Consider the following 19,835-nt stretch of genomic DNA (forward strand, 5'->3'; position numbering starts at 1 on the left):
TGTAGATCCCAAAGTGAATTGCAACAGATTGAAAATGAAATTCTTCAAAAACCTTCAGAATTTATTTCATAGACAGAAGGTAAAACAGAACCTATTTTCCCACCACCATTTAACTTCTAGACTGTGCACACCAGATCCACCGGTGACTTGAAGAGATCTGTATCTATGAGTTGAACACCAGTACAAATGTCATTTGAATAAACTAGGCATTTTCTAGGATTTTAAGTACAAAAGTGTTCGAACATCTTCAAATTTCACCATAAGTGTCGGAAAAGGAAAATTCAACGTGTTTAAGATTCAATATGCTTCCAGAGCTGAAATCCAGCAAGGGCAAATGATTTCGTGTTGCCATCTAATCACCTGGAAATAACAGTAGCTATCACAGAACTGCCATCAATCTACAACTGGATGGGATTCTCTGCTGGAAGTCAACTTCGGAGCTGTACTAACTCTGGCTAAGTGGAAAACACTGGTTCTTACCAGGAAATAATGTACATGAATTTATAGCACGCTTATGGATTCATACGCTAGCCTTTGAAAGGAGAGTTTAACTAAGCCTTTAATACGGGCTAAGATAGAAAGTACTAGACTTGGGTGTAAGCAGGTTTATAAAAATCATTTTCAGAGCATCTTTAAAAGGTTAGCATTTTTCCCTTCACATTTTATGTGGGCAATAAAAAGCATCCCCTTAAATAGCACCCATAGAGGGGTTAGAGACGAGGAACCAGACACAAGTGGAACCCTTGTTAATATGCAGGAAGCTCAGCACCAATTCCCCTGTGCTTTATGTACATGTGAGCAAGGAAGGACTGAACTCACTCAAATATGGTATGTTTACATCGTTTTTTGAACCCTCAGAAACATTCACATTGTGGAAACACTGACAATTTGATAAAAACAAAACAAAAACTTCCTTTCCCAGAGGGATTAAAACTGTAAAAAGATTTCAAGCTTGCAAAGCCTCCAGGCTCTCCCAAATATTAACATGAGCTATGTTTTTTATCTAGGCACCTCTGTTTTGGTTTGCTAAGTAGACCTAGGTTGAGCACACACTAACAGTCAAACAACATTCAACAAAGTCAGATTTTGGTGAGCATTGGCAGGGATTTTCCTATTTGGTAAAACAATTTTTTGCATGATTTTATAAAGATGTACTTACAGAAATTTAGCCTACTTAATGACTATAAAAGTGCTAAATTTTATAAGATGTAAAAGTCTGAAATTTTAAAAATTATGTTGGATGCTCACAAATAAAATCCAGTCTCTTTCTTCACTGATGTAGAAAATATTAATAAAAAGGCATTGGAGGGAAAACAGCACATTAAAAAGTCACCAATTTGACAAGGCTGAATCCATTTAAACCTAAATCTTTACACCCTTTTTGCTTCCCCATTCCTTTTACCTTCCTCTTGCTCACCATCACAGCTCAAAAAAAATAAAACAAAATAAAAATTGGTCTATAAAATGAAGCTATCCACTGTGATTTAGGCTAAAAACTCAAGCCATTTCAAAAGGGCCATGATACCAAATAACAGTACCAGAATTTAGTAAGGAGAAAAACAAGATCATGTTAAGATAATTTAACATATTAAGACATTCTATTTATCTAATATGTACCAAGTGACAAACAAGTAATTTTAATGTTACAGAAGGAATGGGCTTTGCTTTCTTATGGCCAAACAGAATACAAAGACATGGAGAAACAACACTTGTAAGCATCCTGGGTTATCATTAGGGTGACAGTTTATACACAAAAGAGCACTTTGAGATAAAGGGTTTCATTCCCAAGATTAATGTAAAAATAAAAACCAAATTGGGGAGTGTTGAAAACAATGCTTCCAGAAAACAACACTTTACTAGTGATTTCCTTAAACCTGTTATTTATGAAAGGATTGGAAGGGCAGGCTGCAACCACAGCAGGAACAAATGCTATGACTTTTGGTCTTCTATTGTTAGATAGAATCTAGTTCTCAAAAAAAAAAGGCATCCTGAAATTTTGGATGCCTGGCAACTGCGCTCCCTTGTTTAGCACCCCCCCCACACACACACCGCCCCATGCTACATACCACTTCACTGCCCTTGTTGGAGAGTTCCTCTCTATTTAGTACCATGACCCCTAGCTAACAAAAATAGTGAGGAATTTCCATAAAGGGTGCCAGTTACGCAAGAGAAGTGCACTGTCTAGAGCCATTTTAACAAAGGCTCTCCCACCAACCACCCCCTTTGCCACACACCTTCTTTCTACTTTTTATTCCCTGCCCCCACCACCATCACTGCCACCACCACCATTCCCAGACATGTGAACAAACAGGAAAATTCAACAGCAGCCATTGTCCCTCTCTCAGTTAGAAGAACCTTCAATTTTTAGCATCCTGACAGGGCAGCAAAGAAATGACAACCCGCCTCCACCTTCCTCTTCCTCTCTTTTCACAGCTTAAGAAGTACACTTGGCCAGGCAGTTCTCATCATTAAACCATTCATTCCTTCTTCTTTTGTGGAAAATGGGTAAAACAGCTGAGCCTGATCACAAAACATAACACTGGGCATTCGATTCCTATACCTTACAGTTTCATTCTTCCACCTCCCAGTTCATAGGACTTGGTGACCGAATAAATCTTAATCTGTAAACAAATGGTTCGCCTTACAACTAAACCATTCATTCCTTTTTTTTTTTTTAACTGCTTGGCAGCTACCCAACACAGAGACTTCTAGGTTCTTCCATTATTTAGTGCTCCCAATGGTTAAAAGGCAATAAGCTCATTTGAGTTTATAAAGCTATGCACCATCAACAAAAGCACGGAATGCTTCCAAGATGCACAGTGGCTTCTACACACACAATGGGGAGCTGTGTGTAGGCTCCCCCAAAACAAAAATGCCCAGCCCCAATTAAGCACCCTGGGGACCTTCAAAGCAGTTATGCTAAGTTGCAAATACAGCAAGATCCACTTGAACTCCAACTGTCTTGTGTGATTTTCCTCCCAAGGTAGGGAAAAAGCCTAGGCAGACTGACCTCATTAAAGGATAATTAGTGAACCCCAGGACTTGTGGGGCTAGCACAATTGTGCCTATTGTAAGCCTTTCACTACAGGGCAACAAGCTCTTTTTTTTTTTTAAACCTAGGAGGTCTCTACAATCTTAAAGGCCCACATTTTAAATTTTTTAAGGGTTTCAGTCTGGCTATTTTTTCTACTACCCGCCACTGAGTAAGAAAGGAAGTGGTCCAAAGAGAACTCTTATGTCTTTTGTGGAATTTGGCATAGCTGAAAGTTTTCAAATAAAATAATTTAATTTATATACTAAATATAATAAATATAATGTAAAACACTTTGTTTTAAATGAAGTGACATAAATGCTCCACCTCTGAGTTACAGAGGTTGAAAATGGCATGTAAAAAAAGGACATAATAAACCAATCATTATAGAGTTTTTATGATGAAATGTGACAGTGATGTTGGGGGAAAAAAAAAAACAATTGATCTATTTACATGTGAAAGTGCTATTTAGAAACTAATACAAAGTAATGTGATCAACACTTGACCATCAATAAAATTCTTCACACCTCCTTCAAGTCCATTATGACTGTTGATGTGAATCTGCCCAGATGGTGGGACTGAATGCTACTACAAAATGCACCAGTAAATTTGAATGTTTCCAGTCCTTAATTTAAGAGTACCTCTCTCCTTTCTGCAAATACTGAGCCAGCGACCCACTGCCTTTGCACTAAAATTTGCCAACATATGAGAAGAGTTTTTAAGACAAGTAATAAATTCAACTAAACTTGACCTTCTCAGCAACCAAGATTTAAAGAACTCTAATATTTACATATAGTCAGGCAGATCAATATCTGTATTTTTTAATATTTTATTTATTTCTTTTTAGAGGAGGGAGGAAAAGAGGGAGAGAAACATCGATGTGCAAGAGATCGGTTGCCTCTCACATGCCTCCAACTGGCAACCTGGCCTGCAACACAGGCACATGCCCTGACTGGGAATCGAACCAGTGACCCTGTGGTTCACAGACGGGCACTCAACCTACTGAGCCACACCAGCCAAGGCTCCATATCTTTGTTTTTTTAAAAAAAAATCACTGCAAAGGAGGAAACAGAGTTGGGTAATGATCTCCCTAAAAGTTGAATGACCCCCAAAGCCCAGGACCCAGCACATTCTCCTAACAGGATTATGTAAAGTCACAGAAGGCCAGTCATTTTGCTAAGAGAATACAAGTCACCATAACTACTGCAGCCCAAACGTTCCAATAGCTTTGAAGGGCATGCTCTAAAGGATGTGGTCTGTAGCTAGGCACACTTAAAGCCCATCACGACATCTTTAATATTGTGCTGCCCTTGTATATGTTAAGCCAGTTAATCACCCAATTTGTTTATTTGGGTTTATAGCTTTTGAATATCCAATGAAAGAATTTACAAGTGGACAACCAGTATTTTGTGTTTTGGACAAATATACTTAAGCTATATTTATAAGTTAATTTGTGTACATTTGTGTTCTATTAAAACACTGCACCGGGACCCCTGTTCAAGTCAAACATCCTTGTTTTGTTTCAGAAATACTACAACACTTAACTTAAATGTGTGTAATACATTTTGAGAAATGCTGAAAAGATGGAAAAATCTTATTGAGAGATGGGGGAACCCCACCCTAGTTGTTGTGATGTATATTTATATGTATTCTGTCTGGAAAAAGTCCAGCCATTGTTAACATAGAATGGTTTGTGCAACAGCCGAGGGAGAGTGGACTAGAATGCACATGTGTGAACAATGACAACTTCACTGTCCTCATCAGTGGGGGAGGTAAATGCCATTGAGTGAGCCTGTGTGCTGTGTGGCTGTGGCATTCAAAATGACCAAGCAAGTAGAGCAACGAATCTATATCAGATTTTGTGTTAAACTTGAACACTCCTCCACAAAAATTATTCAGATGATTCAGGAGGCCACAGCTATGGGCAACTGGTGACTGGCAGCTTCATCACAACAACATGCAGCTCACGCATCATGTCCCCTGCAGAGTTTTTTGGTGAAACATCAAATCACCCAGGTGACTCAAAACCCCTACAGCCCAGATTTGGCACCCTGTGACTTCTGGCTTTTCCCAAAACTAAAATGACCTTTGAAAGGGAAGAGGTTTCAGATCACCGATGAGATTCAGAAAAATAGGATGGGACTGCTGCTGGCGATTAGGAGAACTGTGTGAGGTCTCAAGGTGTCTACTTGGAAGGGACTGAAGTGTCATTGTTCCATGTAGAATGTTTCTTGTATCTTATAATTTCTTCAATAAACGTCTCTTTTTCCACATTGTGTGGCTGGATACTTTAAGGACAGGCTTCCAGTATACAGGGGTTTGAGGGAAAAATACAAGTCCTGGAAGTCATTCCACAACAGTTGGAAACTCTTCCTCTTCAAGTAAATCCAACGGCTCAAAAAAATAAATATTCAAGAGCATTAATTTGTTTCTAGATGTGTGCGTGCAAGTAAAACAGCAGTCATAATGTGGAAATTTCAGTCACATTTTGCAACTAATTGGAAGCAGATTAGAATTCCGCCTCAGGGGAACGTTGTCAAACTAGAAGCTGGAGCAAATGAAGAAAGAGGTGAGGGCTGCGTGAAGAGCTGACAGATTTACAGCGCTCAGGGCTATAAACGGGTCCAGGGAGGGAAGAAGGGCGCGTCCAGGCTGCGGGCTGCGGGCCCCCAACGCCCCCCACAGGGAGCACACAGCCTGGGGGCCGCACCCCCGGGGCTCCGGGGGCTCCTTAGGCTCCCGCTGGGAAACAATAAACTAGGCCCTCAGACGAAACCAGGGGTCCAGATAAGATAAACCTGCAGACTGATAAACTGGAGCACACAAAAGTCAGAGGGAGAGGTTTCTTTATTTCAACAGTGGGGGAGGGGAGAGCAAAAGAAAGCAGATTGTGGAGGATAATACAGCAATGGAGTAATGGAAACAGCTGCTCGCTTTCTACTTCAGTGTCTGGCATCTGCTGCGGCATCACTGGAAAGGCTGGTGAAGGATTTGGGCAAGGAATGTAAATGCAATTGGCCAAATGGAGTTTGATGCGGAAAGGCTCCATTGCTCTGTTTTAAAATCATGCTGTTCCCTTTGGGGAGCAGAAGCAAACAATATTACTTACTCAGATTCCACCTTCAAAGCAGTTGCAGTGTTTGGGAATGTGAATTGCTTTTTTTCAATCAGTTACTTAAGATGTGAAAGAATATAAAGGGATAAAGCCTAGCTGTTGGAGTGGGCTCATCTTCCAGCGATCTTCACGGAAAAGTTAAATGAAGCACTTTTCTGTATGTTTCGCTTAACTTAAAAAAAAATGTTTCTTTAAATCACTACTGCTTACTTCTGAACTGGCTCTAGGGACAATTTCTATTTGCTGTGCCTATTTTCCCCTTGGCTGCAAAGATTCAGTTCTAATTTCATTTCCATCACAAAAGAATTGGCAAAAAAACTAAAACGCAGAAAGACATAACTCAAGTGCTGCTGTGCTAGGCATAAGCCTATAATAAAGCACAGATTTGATAGCATTATCCGTGTACTGTGGTGAACCACACACAAATAAACAGTTCTCCATGAGAATGAAAACCTGAGGCTTCAACCCTTCCAGTTCAAACATTATTGTTGCTTTTAACATGAGCCATCCATAAAATCAGCCAAGGAGGTGACAGGAAATCCAAAAGTAATCTGGTCTGGCTTATGCACACTTTGCAAAAAAATTAGGAGGTGCCTTCCAACTCATCCTAATGATGTTCTAAGGGAAGAATGGGTAAAACTGTAAAATGTAGGCATTAAAAACAAATGATACTTTTACACTAAGTGTATTCAAACTTGCGGTGCATGTAGCAACCAAAAAGACTACAGCCCTTCAGATTGAGGAAGGCTTGCTAACCTAACAACTTAGGAACAACTTAGACATGACCTCTGCACCTTCAGTGATTAATGTGAAAGACAAAAAGGTGTACCTAGAGGGCCAGATGTACTTTCCCAAGAAACCGACCAGGCGTTTTCTTTAATCAAAAGGACGCACAAACAGTGACTTCTAGGAGTTTATGAAAGTGTGACCAATTGTGACTTTGTCGTCTGTTGCTAATTGAAGCATATAAAAGAGTCCATTTCTTAAAACATACTACAAACACTTCTTTTTTTTAAATTCACTGCCACATGACAAAAACCAGAATCAAGTTGACTGGTAGAAGATCAGTGCAACCAAAGACCGAGCTATTATTTCAAACTGTCAGGGGAAGGCAGTAAAATTGCTACCAGGTCTCCTTAAGTTACCCTTCAATAAAAAGAAGCCATCAGGGAAATAAGAGGAAAAGAAAACACATCAAAACCTTAAAAGTCCCTTTAAGTAAAATTATACGTCTGTGGCAACATGCCATCTGCTCTCCGGTTAACATAATAAGCCAATTCCACAACCTAAATATCTGCTTTCTAAAATCATTACGTACAACACAAAATATAATCAATATATTTTTAAACTGTAAAAGCTACATTCATATGGCATTATTGGAATATGCCTAAATGTCCCTGTAGGCACATTTTTCTTAAGGTGCTAGCTGACAATGAGGATTCCCAGGAGGCAAAAAAAGAAAAATGCTCAGTGGCAGAGCTAGAATGTCACAGTGAATAACAATCAAATGGGGTGGGGGTGGGGAGGGGAAAGAAGAGAGTAAATTTGAAAAATCAGAAGTAGTATTTATTCATCCCTTCAAACCCATTTGCTATAACCAAAACACCCTTCACTTTTCTCTTTCACAACTATAATATATGTTTTTAAATTTTTATTTAGCTTCACTGAAGTGGTGGGCAGGTCTGGGAGAGAAGGCTTCTGATTATCAGATGAGTACCATGTAGTTCAAGGCCCACTGGCCTATCCAAATGTGAGAATTATTTGCTTTGAAACCACTTCAGGTTTTCAAGCAAAACCCAAAGGTAGTTCTAACCAAACCTTCGAAAATATACAGGTCTCAGCTTCAGAAGCAATGTGTCGGTCTCACCGTCTTAAATATCCTTAGACCTCTCAAAATAACATTACAAAGTCCAACTGCTGGTCAATTGACTGAATAATTTAACAATCTTTCATTCAGTTGCAAAAACTTTGTTACAGTTACCAAAACCTTTGTCTTAAATTAAAAAGAACCTGCAACACAGAATAGTAGTCACTAGTGGTACCTCAGGTGGGAGAGAGAATTTGACACAAATGGACTCATTTCCCACCCCCCACCCCCCACCCCAGCAGAATGAACATGAAATCAACAGGGATGTTTTGTTTAAAAAGAAGAAGAAAGCCTATAGTAACGCAATACTCTCAATCCACTCCCAACCCAGCAATCTATATATGCAATTATAACATTTATATACACACACCTACGAACTACCAGGGTTACATGGCACCAGTGTGATCCCTGTGTTAGTCTATAACAATGACTTAAGTCATTCTTCTTCTCTTGATCTACAACCTTAAATGTACAGATTAAGAGGGAATTATTATTTATTGACAACAATCCTAGCGAAGAAGGGTTATTTCCACCATAATGTTGTTATGAAGGACAGCCAGGTATCCCTTAGTTTTGGCTTCCATGTTCTACGAGAATGTTACACTACAAATATGTAATTTAGGAGTAAACTGTTTAGTATTCAAGCAAAACTCATAATGTTCAGATCCCTGGCAAGTTCAAGAGTGCTAGCAATCAAAACTACGTTGTGCTACAGTAATTACTATGAAAAACTTCCAGTGCTCAATATTAAAGAATAGAATAACATGATCCTTCCACCTCTTCTACACCTCTAGAGTGTGTTCAACATGGCAATTATCTCCGTTCAAGAAGCAGAGTTTAAACTGCACAGAAACTCAATTATACCCATGACTTTTTAAACATACACTTCAAAAGGCAGGTTTCATCAAATTCAAATCACTGAGCAAAATCTTTCCCCCCACTTACAAAAAAAGATTTTATCCCTTTCCTGTGAGACATCTTCAAGTATGAAAATGATTTCTTCTTAGCTTTTGGGCTCAATTTTTTTTTTTTTTTGCTTGCTTGCTTTATTAAAGCAGAGGGATGACTGAGCAATGATGAAAGACTAAAGAGAGATCCCATCTGATAAAGACAAGAACTCGGCTCTCCCAAATGTCACTACCACCCGGCCCACAAGTGCCACCATTTTAAAAAACACACTTGTTAACAAAAAACACATTACTTTACTACTTTTAAGAATGTAGAGGAACTAGGAGTAGTAGATTTATGATTTAAGTGCTTGTGGCTAAAATAGCTTTCCAATTATCAAGGGCCTCTTAGGAAGAGCAAGAATGCATTATGTGTTAATGACCACAACCAGGGGTCCCTTCTCCACTCTTTTGTCAGAACCCGAGCAGATCCTCCCCGCAGCTTCACCATTAACATGTCTGTTTCCTGTCAGCCCTCTCGGAGATAATGTCATTTATCTTGGGGAGACACAAGCCCAGTCATTAGCCTCTATAAAAGACCTCAAACAAAGGCCCGATAATGTTTTACCCAGGGCTCTTACTAAAACCAGAACCAAAAAGCTCAGCTTCTAAAAGTCAAGGACTCAAAAAGTTATCATCATTAAAAGACTATATTCCTCCTTATCAACAGTCCTAGACTACAGCTCTTAAAGAGAGTAAGGTTCTCCGTATAATAAACACCAGTCCACAGCCCGATCACCTACAATTAGATTAACCGATAAACGCTGACCAGAGTTCGCCTGTGAGGGCCTTTGCCCCCCTTTGCCTCCAGGGGGAAAATTGACAGAATAATGCAGGTACTGACTAAATGGTTAGATCTTTGAAGAACTGACCCCTCATTGTGATTGCCTGCAGGAACTGAATAACCATTAGAAAGTGTTCAATGGCTGGGCTTCTGGAAATCTTTTTAAATAAAAGTGGAACTGGTTAAAATAAATGTAGAAACATGTGTTTTCACAGTGTTGCTCATATTACAGCAATTTCAAGTTTCTATGAAGTACCAGGTGAACTTTTTTAAATTAAAAAAAAACTTGCACAGACACAGTCAAAATTGGGGCAAATCTCAGCCATTCAATCCTTGTTTTTCATGCTGAAAACGAAGAACAGATGGTACTTTCCATGTTGTTTGAATCTGGTTATTGAACACCTCTGTGGTTAGGGAGATTTCTGCTTAGCACTTTCGGCATACATTTCATTTACTAACTATAAAATGCTGCTTAGGAAAAATAAGTCTTTATAACACTCTAATTAAAACCATCTTGCAGCCAAGCAATTTCACTTGAAGAGCATTCTTAACCTTGTGACATCTGGACAATCAATTCCTCCCCACCCCTTTTTTACAGACTATTTGCAAAGTTATTAAAAGTTGCTAAATGTTCTTTATCTTCTTTTAGCTCAATCGTGATCAGTTGCGTGGATTTTTTAAATCTCTCCAGCAAACCTAGCAGGTTTCAAATACTCTGCTCAGAACTCAGTGATGTGCCTACATCATATACATTCTCCAAGCTGCATGGGTTCTCGCAGAAAACTTCCTTGGGGAAAGGGCAGCCCCGCTGCACCCACCTCAAAAGTCACATCGCCCTCAGAGGAAGCCCATAGAAAAGGAGCCAGATCAATGCTGATTGGGAGCTACCCTTAGTTACCAACATTTTTAACAGCCAAATCCCTTGTGAAGCTTTCAAAACAGTTTGTTGTCCAACAACAATGGACTTTGTTCTTTAATTATAGCAAGTGACCTTTCTGCCCCTTTATTTCACATTAGATAAACTGCACTCCCTAAGCAGAATTTGTAGGGGGCACAATTTTGGGGGGAAAGGCATATCGTCCACAAAACTCATTCATCAAAATATGTTCTTAAACTGCTCACACTCACTCAGAAAATGTGCCAGAATTCCCTAGTGAAGTGTTAAAAGGCCTCTACGAGAGAATAAAATACAATGAATGATATCCTTTATAGACAGATCCATTTGCAGACACCACCTTTAGGCTGTTAAGGACCAGCTTAGTGAAAGCAGTATGATATTGGAGAAACAATTCTCCTTTCTGGACATGTACTGAGTAGTCAGAACCCTAAGACACAACTGTAAGATCTCCTTTGCCTTTCATGCCTAAATACCCACTGTTTTTAAGAAGTCGCCTATGTGTTTTTGAATGTCCCAGCAATCAAATAAACCTATGTAACGCTAACCATTTAGCCCAGCTAAATGCCTAGGTCTAATAAGTCAAAACTGTTAAGACAGCTAAGGAGGATCCATACAGAAGAGCCTCAACACAGGCTATTACGCTTCAAAAGAAAGGAGGGGGAAGGTGGAGAAGCAGGTTTTAACAACCAAAAGCCAACCCGTCAAATCTACTTATTCAGACATGTCACTGGTGGCTTAACCACAAAATGGGCTATAGAAATAGAGCTCAAACATCTTAGAATTATGGCATGTTTTGATTTTGTTCACGTATTAAGGGAGTGGCGACTTTTACAACATACTTGTGGTTTCCACATAAAGGAGTAGAACACTCATTGATTTAATTAGGTTTCATGAGGTCCAATTTATCATGTTTTACATGACTTTGTGTAGTGAAGAAACAGAATAAACACACCAAAAATAGACATTTAAGCATGCTGTGAAAATTAACCAGTGACAGCCAGTTTTATGAATCTCCTGTGAACCAGGAAGAGAAAAAAAGTGCACACACACACACCCTTTGGTTTTCATATGTGGCCCATCATGAGCCACATCTGATTGCTGTAAATTAATCATCTTCACTTTTGAGGCACTAGCCCTTCACAAACTCAGATAATCAAGCAAGGCCAAAATTAAAACACTGTACACCAAATGTCAACAAACCTGTCTCCACGATGCCTCAGTGTTGAAATATCTTTGTCAGGTGACACTCATCCTACTAAGTCTTTACCTCCTAACCTCCTAGATAGGTATCCCTCCTACCATTAGTAAGTATTTTCTAAATTGAAGTCTAATTTACACAACCACAAGTTAGGGGAATTAAGTGTCCGTTCCCTGGGTGGCATCTGTGTGGGGAGTGCCATACCTGAGTGCCAAGGATGAGAGAGCATTCTTAAGAAAAGCCTTTCTGGGCTAGGCTGGGGTGGGGTGGGGGTGGGGAGGAGAGCCTAATGGAACGGTGTTCCAGAGCCAACAACCCAGCTCGACAGAGAATGGCCAAAACTGCAGGATTCGAGCCCCTGGGACCTATCCCTGAAGTGCCCCTCGCCCACACCAGAGGCTTCAGTTGCCAGTGGAGTGAACTGAATGCACCGAGCTCTCTCTCCTCCTCCATCGCAGGCCCATCGTGACTTGTTTGCTCTTCATTTATGTAATTCATATTATCACATTTATACTGCGCTGACTGAAGATGAGTTACATGGATATGAATAATTTAATTCTTCCATTCTTCATCCAGTTTCCTCTGTGACTGGAAAGTAAAAAGAACACAAAACACTGGAGAACCGACACCACGCTCTAATCTCAGTTGCCATGACAGCAGGCTTTGAGATACTGAAATGTTCCGATTGCCAGCTAAACAAAATTGTTGAATGTGAACATTTGGCTGGAAGATTAAAAGGCTAAGGGGAATGCAAAAGGGCAGTACCTCCCACATTCCACGCAGCAGTGAATCCAATCAAATGGCTCTGACTCCTTAACCACAGCCATTGTGAGCACTGGATTAGGGCAATTCATCTAGATAGTTAGAGCAGATTAGAACTGCAATTTGAAGACTATTGGCAACAAAAGTAAATGCCCTACTGTACTAAATAATAATAAGATTTCAGAACGCCTTTTAGCAGAAATTCAGTGAAACTACACATTTAAACATAAGAATTAAAACCTGGGATTTAAAAAATTCCATTGAAATTCATCAATGTAATAATGTTGTCTGATCAAGGGGACATGAATAAAAAGAAGCATTCAGAGCATTTTTGCGATTCTGGCATTATCTACACTTCAATGTACCTTCATCAACTTCTAAAATCATCAAATCAAAACTTCATTCCTGTACTCCAACTTAAATCTTGAATACACACGTGAACACAAGTATCATGGTTTAAGCAGAAAGCAGCAAATAACTGTACACAAAACATTTACCCAAAGACATCTTACACTTCTGATCAAGTGAGAAATATAGCAAAAATCAAATTACTTAATAAGCATATTTCCAAACCACGCCACAAACACATGATAGGAATTTTGCTTCAGCACAACCTGCAGAATTAATCTGAAGATAAGTTTTTTAGAAACATCACTCACACCCAGAGCTCACTCCCAACCTACCCAGTGGACAGAACACCTTCAGTTTTGGGACTTCACTCAACACACAACAATCACCAGAGCAGGAAGTCACAGACGTCCAGCACCAAGCACAGAATGGGGGGCGTGGGGGGGGCGGATTTCCCAAGGCAGTGCCTAACTGGACTTGAATACAATGACAAAGATGGGAGGAAGGGTCCAAATCGCCTAAGTCCACAATCCCCACTGCTTAAATGCAACATATAACTCTAGTATCCTCTGGCTCTCTGGGCACATTTCAGGAACACCAATCTGCCAAGTCTACTTCATTTTTTTTTTTTAAGCAGCCTTTCAGCTCTCAGTCAAGCTAGAAATCCAAATGATAACACTCTTAAATCTCCAGCTAAAAACTGGGCGAGGGAACAAGGGTTGAAGTCTTACCTAGCAGCCACCAAAAAACCATTCCAGTCTTTCTACAGTTATGAAACCAATGACCCAGGAACACCAACGTGGGTGTTTAATTCAGGACCAATAAAAGCAACCCATCTGAGAATGAGATCCTTAAAAAAATAAATGATTGAGAGTGGATTGTACGTGAGCATCCTTGACATAGCTCACCAGGGAGGGACAGTGAACCCTGCACTTAAGGACACATTACAGAAATACTAGGACGTGTAAATTAAAACAGAAAACAGTTCTCCTTAGGGGAGAAACCAGGACAAGAGTCAAGTGGGTACAGGCACAGGTTTTCTATTAAAAGCACACTAGCAACTGGCTGACTGGCCAGGAGCCCTTCTGCAGGGCAAAAGGTACTTAGCACACCCAGGCCCTCCCCCCCTGGGGACCCAAACACTAGCAGCAGGAGCAGCAGCACCAGCAACAGCACCAGCAGCAGGAAAAGCAAGAGCTCAACCCTGCACCCAAGTAAGCTCCCCGACCACACCTTCAGGGAAAGGATGCATGTAACAGAAATATCTCAAGGAATCAGAAAACACAACTAAGAAGTGTAAAAGTCACACAAAGGCACAACCCCTCACACACCCACACAAATGCACACAAAGAGGAAAGTGGGAGATCTAGGAAGGCGACTTTATCCTACCTTCTCCGTTTTCAGTTTCTTGATTCGCCTGTGGCTCTCCTCCTCCTCCTCTTCCTTCTTTACCAACATACAGTTTCCCATGAGCCCTGAATCCGGGGCACTTTTGCTAACTTCCCCTGCAGCCACGCCGCTGCCACTCCCAGTGCCCCCGCAGTGGAAGGGGCTCGCGCCACCTCCATTGCTCTTGGCCCCAAAGCCATAGAGGTGCCCCCCAGAAGGGGCCTGGCCGCCACTGCCATTCGGGTGGCCCGGAAGCAGGTCGTGCTTGTCCTTCCTGGATTTCCCTGCATCCTTATCCCGCTTGGCGCCTCGGCTGCTCTGGCTTTTACCTGGCTTCTCCTCTTTGCTTTTCCCGCAGGAGGCCGCCCCTGCGGTGACAGCGGAGGTGCCGGTGCTGGTGCTATTGCTGTTTGGGTTGCCGCCGACGCTGCCGCTGCTCACACTTTGACCCAGCGCTGAATTCATGCCAGTTGCCTCTCCAGGGCGCCCTTGGACTTCCTGCCTCTTGCCAGTGCTGCTGATCTCGGGAATCCCATACAAGGCAGCAGAAGGCAGAGATTTATTAGCATCTTTAGAAGTTTTACTCCTTTTCACTTTTGATTTGCTGGTCTCTTTGTGTGAATTCCCCTGGGGAGCAGAAGGCTGAACAGAAGCAAATTTTAGGCCATCAGCTAAGGCTGTGGTAGCACCGGCCCCACTGGAGGCCAGACCTCCACAATCCTTAGAGTTGCTGCTGCTAGTGGTATTGGTGGAATTATTCATCTCAAATTTCTGTCTGTCCTTCTCCAAATCAGCGTCCAAATCAATTATTAAATTTCCAACCCCGATTTCCCAATCATCGCCACTGTCATAAGTATCAACTGTATTTGGATCCACACCTTTTCCTGCAGTAGAAATGTTCACTGACATCCTGAAGATGAGCTCTCTAGAATAAAAATCCGATGAACTTTCCTTTGGAGATGAGGGGACATTCGTTTAGCTCCGCTGGGCTTTCTCTTAGGGAAAAAAAATCTTCTAATCTTCCTCTTCTTTTTCCTGCCCAGGAATGTGTCCAGGGATTTTACACCCTTCAGTCCAGGTCCACCTTTTCCTGTGAAGGGGGGAAAAGTCGAATATTTCTTGTCTGGGTGTTACCAGAATAAAAAACGATTAATATTGGGGAGTCAGTAAAGGGTACAGGGAAGGATGGAGAGTAAGGTGCCTCATGTATTGTCTCCACAGTCCGATATCAAGTATAAAGGAAAATAACCAACCCCCCAAAACATACCCACACCAGTTAGCATCTTACAGTAGCTAAAAAAGAAAAGTCCCTTTAGCAACAACACAGAGATAATCACTTTTTTAAGGCATTAAAATATCTTAAGGATCTGAGTCAGTTCCAGAAAGGTTTAAAAAAAGAGGAAAGAAAAGAGCTTAAGATTTTTTTTTTCTAACACATACAAGTGATATCTCAGCCCCGGATACACAGCTTGAACACTCAGGCGAGAGGGAGAACACAGCTTTAAACATCCCTGAACATGTCCTAGATCTTACAGTTTAAAAAAACAGACCGTGGAAGTTCTCTGAGGTTAGTTTAAGAATGATGTTGCTAAATTTTCCTTATTTCTAATTTTATTACTTCTTTTTACAAATTATCTGGGCAATCTGGTTTTTGTTCCTAGTAAGGAACAGAAAAAACAACCAATAATTCCCCCCCATACACATCACCTCTCCTCCTATCTTTTCTTCCCCAACAGTTTACACAATTTTGTTTTTGAAATACATACATGTCTTTAAAAGCATTTCTCTATAGAAAAGACAGTGTTAAATAAAAGTGAAATATCTGCCTTTCGATTAAAAAAAAATACATCTAAACAACTCTACCACAGTCCTAGGTCACAGACTTGCTCCATCTGTTAAATACGGAGCCACTGACTGCACAGGGAGGCTGATTAAGACATACACTTTAAGTGATCTGCGCCAAGGTGGCCTCAATGACCGCAAATGAGTGTGTGTTTGACAAAGATCAGTTAAAACGGTTTTTAAAGGGATCAGCCCCTTTTTAACAGTTGATTGTCAAGAAAAATAAATAAATATACATACACACACACAGACATTGCTTACCTTTAATCCTTTATCATTTTTTAATTAGGCCAGCAAATCAAAATGCCTTTCCCACTCCACTCGGCAAACAAGCCTGTGCCTCATTTTACTTAAACACCAAATGATCAAGAAGGAAGAAACCAAACAACACATCTCAGCCAGAATAATCACTCGATAACATTATTCCACCTCCCCACCCCCCTTTTGGCAAACGGATCAGGAGTCCTTTTCTCCTTAAAAAAAAATGTGTCACTGTACAGCTGGAAGATAATGTTTCACATTCACAACAGAAGCACCAAAGGTTTTTTTTTTCCTCTTAACAAGCATCGAGAATAATAGTTTTTTTTTTAAAGAGCGAGTTTAGAGAAAAAAGTTTTCCCAACTTCTCATTCCGCCTTCAGTTCCAGACTTCAGAGTCACCGTGATCAGTAAGTAATGATCCCATGTAGCAAACCTACAGGCGTCCGCTAGTAACAAGACAGAATGTGCTAACATCGGGATAAATTAGTGAAAGGGAAGAAAGAATAAGAAGAAAGGACTGAAAATCTGGGCTGGATTCCGCCTGTTAGTCGGGAAGTGGCATTTTTCCGCCCGTCCTGACAGATTTGATTTCTTGAACTAACTTAAGAGGAAAGGAGGGGGGAAGAAGAGGAGAGGAGGAGGAGGAGGAAGAAAGAAAGGGACGAGAAGCGGAGCCAGAGGAAAAAAGAAAGGTGTGGAGGGGGAGGGGAGCAGATGATTCGGTGAGCTGATAAACCAGTTATAACAGCTTTCGCTCCGGGCGGGGGGAGGGGAAAGGAAAATAACGGCGTTTAAAATTGGTTCAGCCTTCGAAACCTAAAGGATGTGATGTTTTCCTGTTTTATGTTGTTTTAAGAAAAAGGAACCGAGTTCCTAGTATAGTCCCCGAGGGGGGAAAATCCGCTGTCGCTCAAGCCAATCAGTCAGGCGGTAATTCGATAATTAGAGTCAAAAAAAGATTTTTTTTTAAGGCGACCTTTTCCAGGACAGTTTTCCCGGTTTACAGTCGCAGCAAACGGTGCGTCTCCTTTTTATTTATTTTTCTCTCCTCCTCTTTCACCCACCCCCTCCCGTGTTTAGTCAGATGGCCCCAGAGCTTGGCTTAGTATTTTTAATTAGCTGGCGTTTTGGAAGCTAAAAGCAGTAATGAATTGTTGATGGATTGGAAGTGGAGAGTCGCTTTGCTGGAAATGTCGGGGCTGGGAGAGGGGGGGATGGGCGAGTTAGCAACAACCAACCATCTAAAAGGAGCGATTTTGTTACAGTGCTAGCCTTTCACATCACGTGAGGATCAAGGGCTCAATTGGTTGTCGTGAGAACAAAAATGGTGACAAGCGTATCTAGAAAATACTGATCTGGTCTTTAAAAAAAAAAAAAAAGCTGAAGGTCTCTCCCCTCCCCCTGCACACACTCTCCCCACCGCCGCCGACCCACCCACCCCCCTGCAGTGGGCGCAGCTACAAGTTATGAATGTGAAACATTTCTCCCAGATCTAGGCTCTCGGAAGTTCGAAAAGAGTGAAATGTAATGAGCACAAGAGCAAGCAGATGTTTTAAAGAAACACCTTATAAACCTTTCCTCAACTTATCTCCAATTTGTAGGCTTTCCCAAGGGGCCAGGGATAGGGACGCATAGTCGAAGGTGGAGGGCACTTTTTAAGCTACTTTGGTTTTAGGGGACCCCTCCTGTCTTAAACAAAGAAAAATATTTTACTAGCTCCCAAGCCAGGTCCTGTAATAAACACACCATTGTTACTATTTGTGGGTTTATTTGGGTTGGGTGGGGCTTTTTCTTAATGGTGTTTTTAATGTTTGTCTTTTTTTTTTTTAAGGAGGTGGAAAATGATCATTATAAGCATTAGATGTAATGGGTGACTATTTCCTTGTTTAATATTAAATTATTGGGCACTAGATGTGACAGGAGACTGAAATCGTCTTGTTTTGCCCTTGCCCCCATTTTCCTGGCTCGGTTTGGAAGAAGGTCTTGCCCAGCTAGAACAGGAGAGGGAGGAGGTGAGGTGAGTCCGGAATGGACACTGCAGATCAGGATATGGAACTGTGTCACTTTTATTCTCCTTGGGTTAGAGCCCAAAAGGTAATTTACTCTAAGTTACCCCGAGTGCCCAGTCAAGCTTAATTTGTGTGAAGTTACAAATGCTTCACCCTCCACTAGCTAAAATTCACCGTTCTTGGGTTGTTGTTCTCAATGCAAAAGCCAAACCCTGTAACTAGTTCCTCATTTCAATGCATAAAACTCGCACATTCCCCTGCATGAAGTCCCCGCTAAGTGCTATATAGAGACACACCACGCAACCGTACTTACGGTCTGTATTGGATCGAGTTGACCTTTTCCTTCTAACTGCATTGAATGTGTTTGGTTGCAGCCGCTTTATTTTGGAAATTATAATCTCTTCAACAAATTTATTATTAAAGAAGATGGACCATCAAATGTCACAGACTGTCCTGTGTATTTTTTTGTAAAAGCAAAAATTAAAATAAAAAGAAAGCAAAAATCCCCCTGGTGCACACACACACAAGCTTGTTCTGCAACACTGAAATCAGGACTGAAACACAACACACACAGGGGGAGTGGAGCAAAAGAAGCTCTCAGCCTCTATACCTGAAAGGGACTTTTCTTTGTTCCCATTGCCCTTTCGCATCGGGCCAATCAGAGAGCAGCTTTTATGAAACTGGGCTCTCTCATTGGCTAGCTGCTTTCTCTTGGCTACTGTAGGGGGTTGAGAAATACACACGTATAAAACACACACTGAGAGCGGGTGGGGGTGCGGTGGGGGGTGGTTGTGGAGACAAAGCGTTTTATTTTCCATCCAGATTGGGGTAGAGGAGCCTCCTGCAGTAAGAAGGGGGAAAAATGGTGCGCCCGTTTCAATTACTACATCATTCACGTAAAACACTTATTTATTAAAACAAATCTCAAACAGGCTGAGAGGAGAGGATGTCGGTAAATACTAGTTTGATTGTGTTATCTTGGGGGAAATAATGTATGTGATCTCTCGATGGCAGAGGGAAGCCAAATGAGCCACTAGCGCGTAGCGAGGAGAAAAGGGGGGCTGGCTGTGTAGAGATGACTGCGAGCGTTTTGTTGGCTTCCCTTCCTTGTTGCAAGGACTCGGCAGCGTGAACTCCCAAGACTTATTTTTCTGTATAGCAGCTTCTGGCTTTCAACCCTCCCCCACAACTTTGCCCTTCTTCCATTTTTTTTTCCTCCCTGTGTCTCTCTTTTTACTCGCTGATTAAATAAGAAAAATCGATCTGGGGGTAAAGGCGGTGGTGGGGAAACAAGTAACCCTTTTGTCTCCAGTCTTCTGCTCCACCGGCACTGGAGTACGAAAGCTGGCAACCATTTAACCACCACTAAGTGAATGGTTCTTCC

General features: G+C 41.3%; 1 protein-coding gene across 4 annotated transcripts in view; it reads right to left on the minus strand.

Moving 5' to 3' along the window:
• The window catches only part of ZNF608 (zinc finger protein 608), a 105,999-nt gene extending 86,966 nt beyond the window's left edge, over nt 1–19,033 (minus strand). For 2 of the 4 annotated variants that reach the window (XM_028526325.2, XM_036020701.1), the window contains exons 1-2: nt 18,765–19,033; nt 14,340–15,429 (exon numbers count right to left, since the gene is read on the minus strand). In XM_028526325.2, coding sequence (XP_028382126.1) covers nt 14,340–15,248 — 909 coding nt within the window. In that variant the 5' untranslated portion in view covers nt 15,249–15,429; nt 18,765–19,033. Of the gene's footprint in view, nt 1–14,339; nt 15,430–16,442; nt 17,108–18,764 lie in introns of those variants that run through there. The other 2 variants (XM_028526322.2, XM_036020702.1) reach the window with 2 other exon arrangements.
• Between the last annotated feature and the right edge of the window lie 802 nt (nt 19,034–19,835).

This window comes from Phyllostomus discolor, chromosome 3 (genome assembly GCF_004126475.2).
Source record: "Phyllostomus discolor isolate MPI-MPIP mPhyDis1 chromosome 3, mPhyDis1.pri.v3, whole genome shotgun sequence".
Taxonomy (NCBI): domain Eukaryota; kingdom Metazoa; phylum Chordata; class Mammalia; order Chiroptera; family Phyllostomidae; genus Phyllostomus; species Phyllostomus discolor.